The following is an 18160-nucleotide window of genomic DNA, read 5'->3' as shown; positions in this document are numbered from 1 at the left end:
TGATGAGTTGACTTTACTTGTGTAAACTAAGTTTAATGATTGTCGATAATTCTTTTTAGGAGTATGAAAATGCTGAAAATGCTTCAACTCAGTCAAAAGTTATGAATAAAAAAGATAAAAGAAAGAATCATCAGGGAAAAGACAAACCTCTCACAGTATCACTAAAAGATTTTCAATCTGAAGGTAATATATGTATGAAATTTATTAGAGGAACTATTCTAAGTCTTCATATACTTTCTAATTTTTAAAATAAAAATTGTTTGGTTAATGTGCTACTTAGAATGTAGACTGTAAACCTGTTTGGAAATAAACAATATGGGAGTTAAAGTAATTTAAAATCAATCATTAAAACCCCATAAAACTACAATTTATATTTTTGTATTTCTGAAATTTTTTCCTTTCTAAAATTCACTGAAAATAAAAAATGACATTTATAGTTTTTAAGTCATCATGAAACATAATAGACCAGGAATAGTATCTTCAGGTTTCATCCATTACTGGTCAACTTCAAGTTTTCTGAAACTAATCTTAGAAAATTAAAATGTAAATTTTTAGAATGAGATTTATTACCAGAAGACTCTCTATAATATCATTTGTATTTTTTAAAATCAAACAGAGAAGACAGAAGGAAATTATACCATCCACCAAACTTTTGAAGATGGACCACTAAGCACATTATTTGTGATGTGGGAAATGGTGAAAACCCTAGACCTGTACTGTATTATATAGTAGCCACTATTTATGTGTGGCAACTTAAATATAAATTAATTAAAATGAACTAAAATTAGAAATTCCTTAGTTACATTAGCCACATTTCAAGTGTTCAGTAGCCACCTGTGATTAGTAGCGTACTTCCATATTAGACAGCACAGTCACAAAATATTTTTGAACAGCATTGTGCTTAGACCAGTCAGAATAGTTGCTGACCAAATGAACAGCTATTCATTCACAGAACAACCTATTTAAGTCTTATGAATTTAGCCTTAATACATTGGGCATTTGTTCTGTGAGCATTAGTAATACCATAGCAATAATCTCAAAACACAAACAAAAAAACCCCCCCTACTTTACTGTCTTCAGAAACAAGCCTGTGAAATTAGGAATAAATTTAGAGAATTATAATTGCTTTGCTTTAAGGATCAGGAAAGTTTTTCTTACAGTCTGTCTTTCTAATTAAGTTGCTTTGTTTTGAGGTTAAAAGAACAGATGTATGTTAAAATTTCCAATTTCAGTAAGAAAGATTTTACATAAGAAATATTTCATTAAAAACTAAGAAACACGAAAAAAATGCTTTTTAAAAATTCCTTAATTTACTTTCTATATGTTAGATTTAATAAATATTTTATAACTTTATTAGATTCAGACATCCATATGATTCTGTTAAACTACACAACTATTACAAGGCATAATTAACACGGTTGTGATTCTTTGGTTCTGGCATCATATTGTATGCTAAGTAGAACATGCTAAAAGAATGACTTGTGTAAGCTACCAGGATTTGATAGTTTGATCTGAAACTTGTGATTTTGACATTTACTGTGTTTATGGACTTTATTCTATTCTGATCACTGAATGCTTTAGAGAACTGGCAGCTTTTAGATTCTCAGTCATTAGAAAGCTATTCTATTATTAGTCTTTGAGAATGGAAATTTCTGCTGTCCAGAAGAATCATTATTAAATATTAGATATTCCAATCATTTCCAATTTAAATGAGAACACTTGTTTCCTATTTGTAAATTAGTCTCAACCTTATATCTGTGTGGATTCCCTTATTTTTTCCTTTTCCTCATTCTTTAATCCCTTTTCATAAATGCTATTGTTACTAAACCAGTGATTTGTTTAATCTAGATATATTTGTTATGTCTTCTTTTTTGTTTCATTCTGTAAATACAAATCAGTTTTTAGTATTTTTCCATGGTGTTATCAAATCACTATGATGTGTATTTTAAAAATAAAAAACTAGCTAATAAAAGATACAAATTATTATTCTACTTTTCATTTTATTCCACAAGGGAGTGATCTTTATAGTTTTTGCAGTCATAATATCCTATGATTTGATTTTAAACATATTTGTACCCCCTCGAGTTCACCCCCTCAGAAAATTATGTGAAACCAGAAACTTAAATGATACAGAATGTAGATGTTTAAAATTTAATAATACCCTTTGGTATGGGTGACATTTACTAGGATATAAGACCTAGTCCCTAAGCTGAATAAATTAATAGTTATATACTGAATTTTAACATCTTATACCTAGAAAAGTAAACCTGATGAATCCTAGGCAAACCCCAAATGACTTCTGAAACTATTATAATTTTGAAATTCTTTTTAATTGCTTTGTTTAAATATTGTTTATATATTGAAATATTTTATGTTAATTCCCTCCAATGAAATATCACCATTTGTTTTATTTACAGATCACATTAGTAAAAAGACAGAGGTAAGTGTTATAACCATCTTCATTCTAGAAAACACTTGATGATTTTAAGAATAGTATTTAAATGTTTAGGAGTAAGTCTTTTTTGAGATATACCACTTAAAGGACAACTCATAGGTGTTTCATGAGTGAACGCAATTATGTTTCTGGCAATTATAAGGATATAAAATACGTTATGGTAAAATAAAAATGTGATTATTTACATGAAATATAATATCTTTTGGCTTTAGCATCTAATTTGTGTGTGTACGTGAGCCAAAAGGTTACCACATGTAAATTAAAATTTTAGGGAAACATTCAGAGTCTGTATTTTAATCTTTATTAAAAATATCCTAAAACCATTTCTCAAGATATTTTAGAATTACAGAAATTGTGAGTTTGTACCCATGGATAAAATAAACCTGATCATGTACTTTTCTTACCATTCACTGTTAGAGGGTAGTGCTGCTTACACATAACTTTCTAGTATTATCAGTTACTTTTTTTTTTATAGACTTCATAAAGCCCCTACAAACTTTTTAGAATTGGGAAATGAGACAACTATAAGATATTTTTTAATAATGAAGATAATACTAATGAAATGTTAGAATTCTTTTTACTTCTTTAGGTATTAATTTGTCTCATTCTGTTATGTATGTATTCTTGTCATAATTCCTTTAATTGATTTTATTAAATGGTTAGATGTTCCTTGGTTTCTCTTTAGAATACATATATGGTTTTTGGCCATTTTTGTTACTGTTTCAGGCATTCCCTGGACAAGTCAGGGAAATAAAATTTGTCTATACAAAAACATCTAACTAACTCTCTAATTATAATAGAAAGTAAGTGCTTGTTCATACCTCTTAGAAACCTCAACTAATCATGCCTTGTAAGGAGCATTAGTGGATCCTTAAAGTTATTTTGTTTTTAATTTTAATGTGATGTCTTTTTAAATGCTAATTATGCCGGATGGAGTGTCTCATAGCTACCTACTCCTTTCTCTTTAGTCCCACTTTTATCTGGCCTTCTCAACTCCAGTCCTTCTAGTACCATTCAAAAGCTTTAAAATTATAGTGATCATCATCTGTCTTGAAATCTAGAAGGTTGAGTCTTTAATATGCTTGAATAGACTATCCCTGGGAAAGTACCCAAGAAGTTGTACCAGAGGTCGCCAAGGGGTGAGGAAGGAGTGGTAACCGGAAGAGGGAGGGATAGGAGAAAGAATTACTTTTCACAATATATACTTCTGAATTTCCTGTCATGTCTATGTACTACCAATTAAAAATTTATATTAAAAATAAAAAGCACTGGGTGAGGGAGGGAGCTGGGGAACAAACTCAGTTCTATCTGGCTCCCACAGCCTATTTCCTTTTTATTGTACTGTGCTTTCAGCATGTCTGCTTTAAGACTTTATATAGCTTTAGGACTTCATTTCTCTCCCAAGTCTCAGTTGATGTCTTGTGATGGGGGATTGAAGTTGGGAATGACCTGTGTTGCCATCTTGGTGATGTCATTTCTATCTTTTTTTATTTGATTAACTATACTTCAGAACTTGGCCAGAGAGTCACTTTTTCCTGGAAACGTCCCTTATTTAGATGTCCATAATACCCTGTGTATACTTACTTCATAGCCTTCAACACCCTGTTTATCATTGTTTTGCTTCTCACTAGAATTTGAATACTTGGAGGTATGGGACCATATCTTGTTGATTTGGTTTCCCTGGTAGTCTAATTACTACCACATAGTAGGTAATGGAGATGAATGTTGGCTAATGAATGAATGAATGTTCTGCCTTTGCACTAAAACCTTCTTTAGACTTTTTTGGTCTACTGCTTCTGTATATTTTTACAAAACATAACAGAGGCACATAAGTTTTATTTTCTATGCAAGTTCAAGCACTTGTTAGGGCCTTTGTGGAACTCTGCATTAAGAATCCTGAGACTTTTTGCTAAGCAAGAAAAAGTACCACTATCAATTAATCGTTGCCCATTTTTAAAAGAGGAAGGAAGTGGCCGCATGCTTTACAGATATTTGCCATCCCTGACATACAAAAAATAATGCTTATTATATCTGTTTTTGTACTTCTCAGTAGATTGTGAGTCCTGTGACAGTAGCCCACGTGTAGCACAGTACTAATTGCATAGTAAGAGCTTAATAAATAATTGTTTTAAGTCAAGACTTGAATCCATGAGGGTCTACTCTAGGAAAGAGGATAAAGTAGACTTATCCCACATATTATATCATCTTTAATATAATAGCCCATTTAAAGAACACCATTATTTAGATTTTCTCTTGGAATAAGTTCAGAGCATCCAAGTGTGGCAAAAGAGAAATTGCACATGTAAATGGAACATTTTGAGGTTTGTGTGTTGGCTGTATGTTAAGGTATGTTGAAATTGTAAAGCTGGGAGGCTATTCTAGGAGGTGACTTGGAGCCTTTAGAAATACGAAAGAAATTGTTGATGAAGCATTCATATTTGTCGGTTTACACTGTAAATCATGTGTTCAAGTTAGGAAATAAGTGTTCAGTAGGAAGCTGGGGTTTTAATTGAAGTATAATTTGGACACAGTATGCTGCATAGGTGCAGTTGGATGAGGTTTGACACATCCATATAATTATGTGACCTATATCTCTATCAAGGTAAAGAACATTTCCATCACACACTGTCAAGTTTCCTTCTGCCCCATCCAAGTCATCACCTCATGTCCTCTCCGCCCCCTACAGGCAACCACTGTTGTGATTTCTATCATCATGGATTAGTTTTGTGTCTTTAAAGTAAAGCCTACAGTATGTTATTCTTTGGTCTGGTTCTTTCCATCAGCAAAATGTTTGAAGGTTCATTCATGTTGTGCATATTAGTAGTTTTTCCCTTTTCATTGCTAAATTGTATTCCACAGGGTGACTTATCATGATGTATTTATTTATTCTCCTGTTTATGTACATTTGGTTTGTTTTCAGTTTTTGACCATTATAAATAAGGCTGCTATAACATTTTTAAAAAGCTTTATTGAGGTATAATTTACATATTGTAAAAGTTATCCATATAAAGTATATAATAGAGTGGATTTGAACAGATCTGCAGTTTTGCGGTCATTACGTAATCTAATTTTAGAATATGTCCATCATCCCCAAAAGAAACCTTGTGTCCGTTACCAGCCACTTCCATATCCCTTCTGCCCTGCCCTCCTTCAGTCTTAGGCAACCACTAATCTACATTCTGTCTCTACAAATCTACTTATTCCAGATGTTTTGTGTACATGGAACCATACGGTATATGGTCTTTTGTGACTTATTACACTTAGCATAATGTTTTTCAAGTTCACCCATGTTGTAGCATATATTAGTACTTCATTCCTTTTTGTTGCTAATTCCATTTTGTACTGCATTTAATTTTATCTATTTCATCACTTGATCGTTTGGGTTGTTTGCACTTTTGGTTATTATGAATAATGCTATGAACATTTGTGTGCAAGTCTTTTTATGAACAAATGTTTAATGTCTCTTAGATAAAAACCTACGAATGAAATTGCTATGTAGGTATTTGTTTAAGCATAAGAAATTATTGAAGTGTTTTCTAAAGTGGCTGTACCATTTTACAATTGTGGAGGTACAGGAGTTTATGAAATAAGGGAAGTTATTTTTGTGTTCCTGGTATTCCTGGGAGGCTTACAAAAGGTTTTTTTATGATGCTAGCCTTGGTTCCTTATCTTAAACTTTAAGTGACAAAACAGTTTCAATAGTTATTTGTATTTCTATATACCAGTAACAGCAGAAAGTGTAATTGAAAGACTTTTTAATAAATTATAAGAATACCTAAGAATAAATTAAATAAATGATATGTAAGACCTATATTGGGAAAATTGTAAAACTTTATTGAAAGATAGCAAAGATTTAAATGGGGAAAATACACCTTGTTCGTGGATTGGAAGACGTATCATAAAGAAGTCACATTTCCTCATATTAATTTGTAAAATCAGTGCAATCCCAATCGGAATCACAATTTAGTTTTCAAACTGAAAACTACAGCACTTATAAAATTATTATGGAAGTGCAAAGGACCAAAAATAGCCAAAATGCTCTTGAGGAGGAAAAACGTAGGAGGACTTGCCCAATCAGATATCAAGATTCTTTTTTAAAACTAATACTACAGTAAGGTATTACTGGTGCATTAATAGACAAACCATTAGAAAACAATAGCCCCAAAATAGACCAACCACATGTGTACACTTGATAAATATCAGAATGATGTAGAATATTGCTGGGTGAAGGATGAAGTTTTTTTAATAAATGGTTTTAGGCCAATAGATTATTTTTATGGAAAAAAAGATTTGATTATTCATATCATAAATAAAAATGTGGACAGTGGATCAAAGACTTAAAAGTAAAAGGCAATATTATAAAACATTTAGGTGCTAAAATAGGAAGAATATTTTTATTCTTTAGGGTAAGAAAGGCACAAAAACCACTATCTTTAAAATTATACATTAAGTTAAGGACTTCTTTTCATCATAATGTTTGAAAAATGAAAGGACGATCTTCAGAGAAGAAAAAGATTTTTTCCAAAAAAGAACTCAATTGAAGAATGGGTGAGAAACAAGTACTCATAAAAAGGATATTTATATGGTGTAAAAACATAGAAAAAGATGACCAACCTCATTAATAATCAGGGAAATGCAAATTAAAACCACAGTGAGAATATTTACTCTTAGGATGGCAAAAATCAAAGAAATGTTGGTGAGAATATGGAATAATGGTACACTCTTTATGAAGAGGTAACCTGTTATGTCAACATAGTATTGGAATTCATAGCCAGAGCAATTAGGTAAGGAAAATAAATAAAAGGCATACAAATTGGAAAGGAAGTAAAACTGTTACTATTTGCCAGTTACATGATATATATAGAAAATTTTAAAGACTCCACACAAACCAAAAAAAACCAGAATAAGTGAATTCAGTAAAATAGAATACAAAATCGGTATACAGAGATCTGTTGCATTTATATAGTCTAATAATGAACTATGAGAAGAAAATTAAGAAAATAATTCTATTTATAATTGCATAAAAAAGAATGAAATACCCAGGAATAAATTTAAATGAGGTGAAACACCTGTGCACTGAAAACTATAAGATGCTGATGAAAGAAACGGAAGAAGACACAAATAAATGGAAATATATTCCATGTTCATGGGTTGGAAGAATTAATGTTGTTAAAATGTTCATACTGCCCAAAGCTATCTACAGATTGAATGCAATGCCTAGTCAAAATTTCAATGACATTTCTCACAGAAATAGAACAAATAGTTCTAAAATTTGTATAGAACTGTAAAAGACCCCGAATAGCCAAAGCAATCTTACGAAAGAACAACAAAGCTGGTGGCATCACACTCCCTGATTTCAAACTATATTACAAAACTATAGTGACCAAAATAATATAGTATTGGCATAGAAAGCAGACACATATAGCAATGAAGCAGAAAAGAGAGCCCAGAAATAAATCCATGCATTTTTAATCAGTTAATTTACAACAGTGGAGTCAAGAGTAAACAATGAAAGAAATGACAGTCTCTTCAATAAATGGTGTTGGGAAAACTGGACAACCATATAAAAAGGAACGAAAATGGACCACTGTACTTACACCATACACAAAAATAACTCAAATTGATTTAAGGCTTGACTGTAAAACCTGAGACCATAAAACTCCCAGAAGAAAACGTAGGTAGTAAACTCCTTGACATTGGTCTTGGCAATGATTTTTCGGATTTGACACCAAAAGCAAAGGAAATAAAAACAAAAATAAATGAGTGGGACTACATCAGACTAAAGCTTTTGCACAGCAAAGGAAACCATCAACAAAATGAAAAGGCAACCTACTGAATGGAAATAACTATTTGCAAATCATATATCTGATAAGGGGTTAATATCCAAAATAAATAAAGAATTCATAAAACTCAATAGCAAAAAACCAATTGATTTGAAAAAATGGGCAGAAAATCTGAATAGACATACATTTGGCAAATAGGTACATGAAAAAGTGTTTAACATCACTAATCTTCAGGAAAATGCAAACCAAAACCACAATAAGATATCACCTCACACCTGTTAGAATAACTATTATCAAAAAGACAAGAAATAAGAAGTGTTGGTGAAGATGTGGGGAAAAGGGAACCTTTGTGCACTGTTAGTGGGACTGTAAATTGGTGCAGCCACTATGGAAAACAGTATGGACGTTCCTCAAAAAATTAAAAATAGAGCTACCATATGATCCAGCAATTCTGTTTCCAGGTTTTTATCTTATGAAAACACTAATTTGAGCGGGTAGGCATATGCACTCCTGTGTTCAGTGCAGTCTTAACAGTAGCCAAGATATGGAAACAAACCAAGTATCCATCAACAGATAAAGAAAATACACACAATGGCATATATTATTCAGCCATATAAAGAATGAAATCTTACCATTTGCAACAACGTGGATGGACCCTGAGGCATTTATACTAAGTGAAATGTCAGGCAGAGAAAGACAAATGCCTTATGATCTCACATGTGGAACCTGAACAAAACAAAACAAGCTCACAGAAAACTGGTGGTTGCCAGAGGCAGGGGGTAAGGGTGGGCAAAATGGGTGAAGAGGGTCAAAAGGTACAAGCTTCCAGTTATGAAATGTCATGGAGATGTAAAGTTCAGCACAACAACTATAGTTAATAACACTGTACTGCATATTTGAAAGTTGCTAAGAGGTAAATCTTGAAAGTTCTTATCACAAGAAAAAAATATATATGGTGATGGCTATTTACTGGAATTACTGTGGTGATTATTTTGCAATACAGTTGACCCTTGAACAACATGGGGGTTATAGGCACCAACCACCTGCGCAATTGAAAATTCGTGTATAACATAAGTCGGCCCTCCATATATGCGGATTCCCAGCTGTGGATGTATATACATATATTGAATCATCATGTTGTACACTTGAAACTCATGTTGTATGTCAGTGACACCTCAATTAAAGATTCCTGTAACCCACAGTCCAGGGATTTTACTCCCAAGTACATGCTCTAGAGTAATACGTGCTTATGTGGATCACCATACGTATATAAGACTTAAAAGCATCATTGTTCACTAAGATCAAAACCTGTGAAGAATCTAAATGTCCATCAGTAGTAAACTGAATAACAAATTGTGGCAAATTTCGTCAATGGAGTACTAATCAGCATTAAAAGTGAATGAATTACAGTGAGAAGGAACAGTATGATTCCATATAAAGTTCAAAAATGAGCAAAATTTAGCTGTATTATTTAGGGAGATATGCATAGGTTGACAGGCAATAAAGCAGGTCAAAGAGAGTATCACAAAAAGTAGAAATAATCACACCTTTAATAGGGAAGAAAGGAGAAGCATGGAGTCTTCTGGGGTACTAGCAATGTTCATAATTACCTCGATAGTAACAAGCATGTCACTTTATAACTTTTTCAATCTGTACATAGGCTGTATATGTGTTTTTAAAGCTTAAAACTGCATTTTCTGTATGCTAGTAGCAAAAGTAAAGTTATTTTTTAAAGTTGTTATTTATAGTAGCAGCAAAAGATAATAAGGTACCTAAAGATCTAATAGAAGTTATGCAAACCTATATGGAGCAAATTATCAAATTTTATTGAAAAACAAAGACAACTTACATAGATGGAAAGGTATGCCATCTTTGTGGGTAAGAAGCCTTATTAATAAAAGTGACAGTTTTTCCCAAATTTTCTTTGCATTTCCAATGCTAAGTTTGTTTGTTTTTAAAACTCAACAAATTACTAATATGGAAGCACAAAGGCTAAAAAATAGCCCAGAACTTCTAAAGAAGAACCATATTTAATGCACTTACTGTTATTTATCAAGATTCCATATATGCATGGGTCTTTTGAGCTCTCTGTTCTGTTCTACCGGTCAATTTATTACTGTGTTCATTACGTGATGTGTTCATGACTCACCATTGTAACGTCTGATATATAGAAAAGCAAAGGACGGTTGTTAGTCATATTAGGAAAAAATCAAATTGGATCTCTACCTTCTATCACACATTAAAATCTATTCCACATAGGTTAGATATTTACATGCAAAAGACAAATTGTACAACCCTTAGAACTAGAAAATATAGTATATTTCCCACCCAGGGGTAGGGAAAACTTAACAAAGCATTGTAAAAGAAAGATTGATAAATTGGATGTCATTCAAAATGAATAATTTATTTTACACAAAAATACCCAAAGAATGTAAAAAGATAAGGCATGAATTGAGAGAAGGTATTTTCAAAACAGAACTGATAAAGGATTAGTATCCAGATACAGAGAGAACTCTTATAGAGTGGTTAAAAAATAAACGGCTATCTTGTTTTCTTACTGTCTCATAGGATATAAATTTAAAAAAAAATAGTAAGACATTTAGACATTTTATAAAATAGGGAAATACAAATAGCAAAAAGTCCAGCATTGCTGCTATCGAAGTGTGAATTAAGACCACAGTGAGATATCCCCTTTTTTTCCAACCATGAGGAGGGCAAAAATTATGAAGTTAGAAAATATCATGATTTAGAAGGTATAGATCAATGGAGTTATGGATCAGTTTACATTGGTGGGAATGTAAATTAGTACAAATATTTTGCATAAGTTTGGTGTTCTTGTAAAGTTGAGTATACATTATAACCCAAGTCAGTAAACATTTTTGTGTAAAAAGAGCCAGGTGGCAGATATTTTAGGCTTTGGGGTCACATCTGATCTCTCTCACAACTACTGCACTCTGTTTCTGCCACTGTAGTATAAGAGCAGCTGTAGTGTAAAAGAACGACTGTGCTCCAATAAAGTTTTATTTACAAAAAAAGGCAACAAGGCCCACTTTGGGCCATATTTTGTTGCCTCTTGATATAATTTATGACTTAGCATTCCACTCACAGGTATACATGCCTTAGGAAAACTTGTGCATGTGTCCTGGGAGCCATGTAGAAGAATGTTTATAAATGTGTAATAGCCCAGCCCTCCCCGCCACGAGAAACTTGGAAAAATTTAAATGTTAACCTTCGGTAGAATGGATAAATTTTAGTATAATCACACAATGGTTTATGCAGTAGTGAAAATGAATTTATACCTCTAGGCAACAATATGGATGAATCCAGAAGAGAATGTTGAGTGAAAAACAAGTCTCAGAAGACTACATCATAGTGATACCAATTTTATGAAACTTAAAACAAGCAAAACTAAATAGTCTTGCCAAAAATATTTAAACTATATATAAATCAAGATCTAGTTTCCATTTTACAGGAAATATAGAGATTAGTAGTACAAGTTAAATGATACGTAAAGGAACAATCAGGGTAATGTAGAAGATGGATATTTTGTAGGACAACTGGCCTGATTTCTTCAACAACAACAAAAAAATAACAAGAAAAGGTGGAGTGTGGGGAAGGGATGTTCTAGATTAAAGGAGATTTAAGAGCTGACCAATGTGATGTTTGGACCCTAGTTATATTATCAATAAAAGACATTTCAATACAACTGAAGAAATTTAAATATAAACTAGGTATAAGATGATATTAAGGAATATTTTATAGGTGACATGCTTAAATTGGAAAATTTATTGTAGCTACATATGAAAGAATTTTGAGATGAAATGTCACGATGTGTGTACTATAAAATTCCTAAACAAAAAGGGAATGGGATAAACTGTTAAGAAAAAACCTTAACAATTGTTAATCTAGGTGTAGAATATATGGGTTAAATTTTGCATAATGATAAGCAAAGCAAGTGAAATGAAAATATATTGTTTAGTGATACATCTATAAAACAATAAGAGATGGAAATGATAAACACTAAATTTGTGTTAACAGCTACCTCTTATGGAGGGCATAAGATATAGGTAAAGATAAAGCTTAGTTTTTAAGTAAGATAGTGCAATTATAGGTGTCTTTTTTAAATAAAATAAAAGCTTTTTAAAACTTTATTGAGTTATTATTTACATATCATAAAATTCACCAGTTAAGTATAATTCAATAATTTATAGTAAATTTAAAGAGCTGCAACTATAACTGTTGTCTAGATTAGAACATTTCTATCATCCCCAAAAGTTCCCTCATATCCATTTGTAGTTAATTTCTACTCCTGGCTCCTGGCCGCCACTGATTTGCTTTGTGTCACTATAGTTTGATTTTTCTGGTAATCAAATATGAATGGACTCATGCAATATGTATCCTTTTGTATCTGACTTTTTTCACTTAGCATAATATTTCTGAGGTTTATCCATGTTATAGCATGTCTCAGTAGTTCATCTCATTTTATTGCTGAATAACATTCCATTATATATTATTTATTCACCAGTTAATGGACACTTGCTATGAACATTTGATTCATGTCTTTGTGTAGATATGTTTTTATTTCTCTTAAGTGGATACTTAGGATATTGCTGAGTTGTCTAGTAATTTATGTTAACTTTTAAAAAGTCTGTTAAGCTGTTTTAAGAATTTCCTTTTTAAATCTGAATAGTATTCCATTGTACCACATTCGTTTATCCATTCATTTGCTAGTGGACACTTGGGTTGCTTACATGTTTTAGCTATTGTGAATAATGCTGTTATGAACATGGGTGTACACATATCTCTTTGAGACCCTGCTTTCAGTTCTTTTAGGAGTATACTTAGAAGTAGAATTGTTGGGTCATATGGTAATTCTATTTTTAATTTTTTAAGGAATCGTCATACTGTTTTACACAGTGACTGTAACATTTTACATTCCCACCAACAGAGTGCGAGGGTTTCAGTTTTTCCACATTCTTACCAAGAGTTGTTTTCTGGTTGTTGGTATTTATTTATTTATCTGTCTGTCTGTCTGTCTGTCTATCTATCTATCTATCTATCTATCTATCTATCTGTCTGTCTGTCTGTCTGTCTGTCTGTCTGTCTGTCTGTCTATCTATCTATCTATCTATCTATTTTGACAGTACCTTTCCTAATGGACGTGAGATGGTATCTCATTGTAGATTTCATTTGCATTTCCCTAATGATTAGTGATGTTGAGCATATTTTCATGTGTTTACTGGCCATTCATATATCTTCTTTGGATAAATATCTTTTCAGGTGCTTGCCCATTTTTAAATTGGGTGGTTCATTGTCATTATTGAGTTTTAGGAGTTTTCTATATATTAATATTAATACCTTATCAGATATGTGATTTGCAGATTTTTTTCCCATTCTATGGGTTGACTTGGTCATGGTGTATGCTTGCAGTATACTGCTAAATTCTGTTTGTGGTATTTTGTTGAGGATTTTTACATTGATGTTCGTAAGGTATGTTGGTTTGTAGTTTTCTTGTAGTGTCTTTGGCTTGGGTATCAGGGTTATGCCTGGCCTCATGACATGACTTAGGAAGTATTTTCTCTTCAGCTTCCCCCCCCCCCGCCTTTGGAAATGTTTGAGAAAGATTGATAGTAGTTCTTTAAGTGTTTGGTAGAATTCACCAGTGAAGCCATCAGGTTCAGGGCTTTTCGTTATTGAGAGATTTTTGATTACTGATTCAATCATATTACTAGTTATAATTCTATTCAGATTTTCTATTATTAGTGATTTAGTCTTGGTAGGTTTTATGTTTCTAGGAATGTGTTCATTTCATCTAGGTTATCCAATTTATTTGACATACAGTTTTTCATAGTACTCTTATAGTCCTTATTTCTATAGAATCAATAGTAATGTCCCCATTTCCATTTCTGATTTTAGTATAAATTGATTCCTCTTGTTTTTTCTTAGTCCATCTAGCTAAAGATTTGTCAATTTTGTTGAAACTTGATTTCGTTGATTGTCTCTGTTCTTTTTCTGTTCTCTATTTTGTTTATCTCTGCTGTAAGCTTTATCATTTCCTTTCTTCTGCTAGTTTTGGGTTTAGTTTGTTCTTCTTTTTTTAGTTCCTTAAATTGTAAAGAGAAATTGTTGATTTGTGTTCTTCCTTGCTTTTTAAGTTTTAAATTTTTAGCTGTAAATTTCCCACATAGTACCACTTTCGCTGCATCCCATAAGGTTTGATATGTTGTGTTTTGGTTTTCATTTGTCTCTAAATATTTTCTAATTTCCCTTGTGATTTCCTCTTTGATCCATTAGTTGTTTAATAGTTTATTTAATTTCTATAATTCTGTGAATTTCCCACTTTATGTTATTTGTTTTTAACTTCATTCTGTTGTGGTCAGAGTAAACACTTTGTATGATATTTATCTTTTAAAATCTATTGAGGCTTCATTCGTGGCCCCACATGTGGGCTGTCATAGAAAATGGACTTGAGAAGAGTGTGTATACTGTTATCATTGAGTGGAGTGTATACGTTGAGTTATGTATATGTCTGTTAGATCTAGTTGGTTCATCATGTTGGTTAAGTTCTGTTTTTCCTTCTATCTGATTGTTGTATTCATTATTGTTAGGAAGATATTGAAATCTTTAACTATTATTGTAGAACTCTTTCTTCCCTCAGATCTGTCAGTTTTCACTTGATATATTTTCATAGTCTGTCATTAGATATGTAAATGTTCATTTTATATTTTCTTGCTGTATTAAACCTTTTATTAATACATTATGTCCTTCTTTGTCTCTTGTAGTTTCTTTATTTAAAGTCTGCCTTGTCTGATATTAGTATAGCCATTCCTGCTATACTTTTTGCATAGAATATCTTTTTCCTTGCCTTCCCTTTCAACCTATTTGTGTCTCTGGGTCTCAGCTCACTCTCTTGTAGAGAGCATATGGTTGGATCATGTGTTTTTATTTATTCTGTCTTTTGCTTGGAGAGTTTAATCCATTTTCTTTTAAAGTAATTACTGATGAGGGACTTCTGTCATTGTGCTGTTCTTTTTTTTTTTATGCCTTATAGCTTTTTTGTTTCATTTCCTGCATTCCTGTCTTCTTTTGTATTTAGTTGATTTTTTGTAATGAAATGTTTAAATTCTTGTCTTGTTTCCTTTTGTGTATATACTGCCATCCTCTCTCTTTTCAGTTGTTGATGTCGCAATATTACATCTATACATTGTGTGTCCCAAAACATAAACTAATAATTATTTTAAATGTGTGAGTCTCCTAAATTATATAAAAAACAAGATTCGGAGTTCCAAACCAAAGTTATAGTAACACTAGCTTTTACACTAAGAGTTTTTTTTCTTTAAACATATTAGTTTCTTAATGTAGAAAACAAAAAGTACAGTTACATACCATTTTTACAATAATACTAGCTCTTATAATTGCCCATATTGATAATAGCCATTCTAACAGGTGTAAAGTGGTACCTCATTGTGGTTTTGATTTGCATTTCTCTAATAGCTTGTGAAGTTGAGTATCTTTTCGTATATCTGTTGGCCATCTGTATGTCCTCTTTGGAGAAATGCCTTTTCAGGTCCTCTGCCCATTTTTTACTTGTATTGTTTGTTTTTGAGTTATGTGGGTTCTTTATGTATTTTGGATATTAACCCCTTATTGGAGGTGTTGTCTGCAAATTTCTTCCATTTGGTTGGTTGCTTTTTTGTTTTATTGATGGTTTCTTTCGCTGTGGAGAAGCTTTTTAGTTTGATATAGTCCAGTTGATTTCTTTTTGCTTTGAATTACCTTGTTTTTGAGATGAAATTCATAACATCCTCTCTAAGACTAAGGTCCATAAGTGTAGTACCTGTGTTTTCTTCTATGTACTTTATTGTTTCAGGTCTTATATTTAGGTCTTTGGTCCATTTTGAGTTAATTTTTGTGTCTAGCAGTCTATTTCCATTCTTTTCATGTGTTTTTCCAATTTTCCCAGCACCATTTATTGAAGAAGCTTTCTTTTCTCCATTGTATGTTTTTGGCTCTTTTATTGAAAAATTTTTGCCCATATATATGTGGGTTTATTTCTGGGCTCTCAATTCTTTTCCATTGATCTGTGTTTTTTTCTGCCAATACCATGCTGTTTTGATTATTGTCACTTTGCAGTATAATTTGAAGTCAGGGTGTGTGATACCTCTGGCTTAGTTCTTTCTTTCTCAGAATTGCTTTGGCTATTTGTGTGTGTGTGTGTGTGTGTGTGTGTGGTTCCATACAAATCTGGTGATTTTGTTGTTGTTGTTGTTCCATTTCTTTTTAAAAATGCCATTGGGATTTTGATGGAGATTGTATCAGATCTGTATATTGCTTTGCGTAATATGGCCATTTTGACTATGTTGATTCTGCCAGTCCATGAACATGGAGTATCTTTTCATTTCTTTGTCTTGTTCAATTTCTTTTAATTACTTGTAGGTTTCAGTGTATAGGTCCTTCACATCTTTTATTAAGTTTATTCCTAGGTACTTTTTTCTTTTTGTTGCAGTTGCAGAAAGAAGGAATTTTTTTTTCATTTATTTTTCTGAAATTTCATTGTTAGCATATAGGAATGTAATGGATTTTTGTAGATTGATTTTATATCCTGAATTTTACTTTATTTATTGTTTCAAATATCTTTTTTGTTGGAGTCTTCAGGGTTTTCTATATAAAGAATTATGTTCTCTGCCAAAAGTGACAATTTGACATCTTGCCCGATTGCTCTGGCTAGGACTTCCAGTACTAAATTGAATAACAGTGGTGAAAGTGGTCATCCTTGTCTTATTCCTGATCTTAAAAGAAAAGCTTTCAGTTTTTCACCATTGAATATGATATTAGCTGAGAGTTTGTCATCTGTAGACTTTATTACATTGAAGTACTTTCTTTCTATTTCCATTTTATTGAGTGTTTTAATAATAGATGGATGTTGTATCTTGTCAGATGCTTTTTCTTCATCTATTCATATGACCATGTGATTTTTATTCTTTAATTTGTTTATGTGCTATATCACATGGATCGATATGCATATGTTGAACCATCCTAATGCCCCCGGAATGGAATCCATTTGTTTGCTATGTATTATCTTTTTAATGTATTGTCATCGTCTACGGCCATACCACCCTGAACGCACCCAATCTCATCTGATCATAATGTATTGTTGTATTTGATTTGCTAGTATTTTGTTTAGGATTTTTGCATCTGTATAAGTCTGAAGGGTTTTTTTGTTGTTGTTGTTATTCTTTCAGGTTTTGGTATCAGAGTAATGTTGGCATCATAAAATGAGCTAGAAAGTATTACCTTTTCTTCAGTTTTTTGAAAGAGTTGAGAAAGATTGGTATTAAATCTTTGAATGTTTGTTAGTGAATTCACTCGTGAAGCCATCTGGTCGTGGACTTTTACTTTTGGGAAGGTTTTTGATGATTGTTTCAATTTCCTGACTGTTGCTTGGTCTCCAGTTCTTTTGATTCAGTCTAAGAAGGTTATATATTTCTAAGAACTTCTCCATTTCTTCTAAGGTATTGACTTTGGTGGTGTATAGTCTTTCATTGTATTCTCGTATTGTCGTTTGTATTTCTGTGGTGTCCATAGTAACTTCTCCTCTTTCATTTTTGATTTTTTTTGAGTCTTTTCTCTTTTCCATAGTCTAACCAGAAGTTTGTCATTTTTATTAATATTTTCAAAGAACCAGCTCTTTGCGTTAATTTTTTTCTATTGTCTTTTTGTTCTCTATTTCATTTAATTCTGCTCTAATTTTTATTATTCCCTTCCTTCTGACTTTAGGCTTCATTTATTCTTTTTCTCTTTCTTTAAGATGTAATGTTAGATTGTTTGGGATTTTTCTTGTTTCTCGAAGTAGGCATGTACTAATATAAACTTACTGCTTTTGCTGTATTTCAAATTTTTTGATGTGTCGTATTGTCATTCT

General features: G+C 32.0%; 1 protein-coding gene across 3 annotated transcripts in view; it reads left to right on the top strand.

Annotated features, from left to right (window-relative positions):
* Positions 1-18160, top strand: part of GKAP1 (G kinase anchoring protein 1) — a 64481-nt gene that overhangs the window by 22872 nt on the left and 23449 nt on the right. For all 3 annotated transcript variants that reach the window (XM_023537772.1, XM_011372047.2, XM_011372046.2), the window contains exons 5-6: positions 60-183; positions 2418-2440. In XM_023537772.1, coding sequence (XP_023393540.1) covers positions 60-183; positions 2418-2440 — 147 coding nt within the window. The remainder of the gene's footprint in view (positions 1-59; positions 184-2417; positions 2441-18160) is intronic.

This window comes from Pteropus vampyrus, unplaced genomic scaffold (assembly GCF_000151845.1).
Source record: "Pteropus vampyrus isolate Shadow unplaced genomic scaffold, Pvam_2.0 Scaffold199, whole genome shotgun sequence".
NCBI classification, from domain to species: Eukaryota; Metazoa; Chordata; class Mammalia; order Chiroptera; family Pteropodidae; genus Pteropus; species Pteropus vampyrus.
The sequence above is the reverse complement of the archived record's forward strand: the minus strand, read 5'-3'. Positions and strand labels throughout refer to the sequence as shown.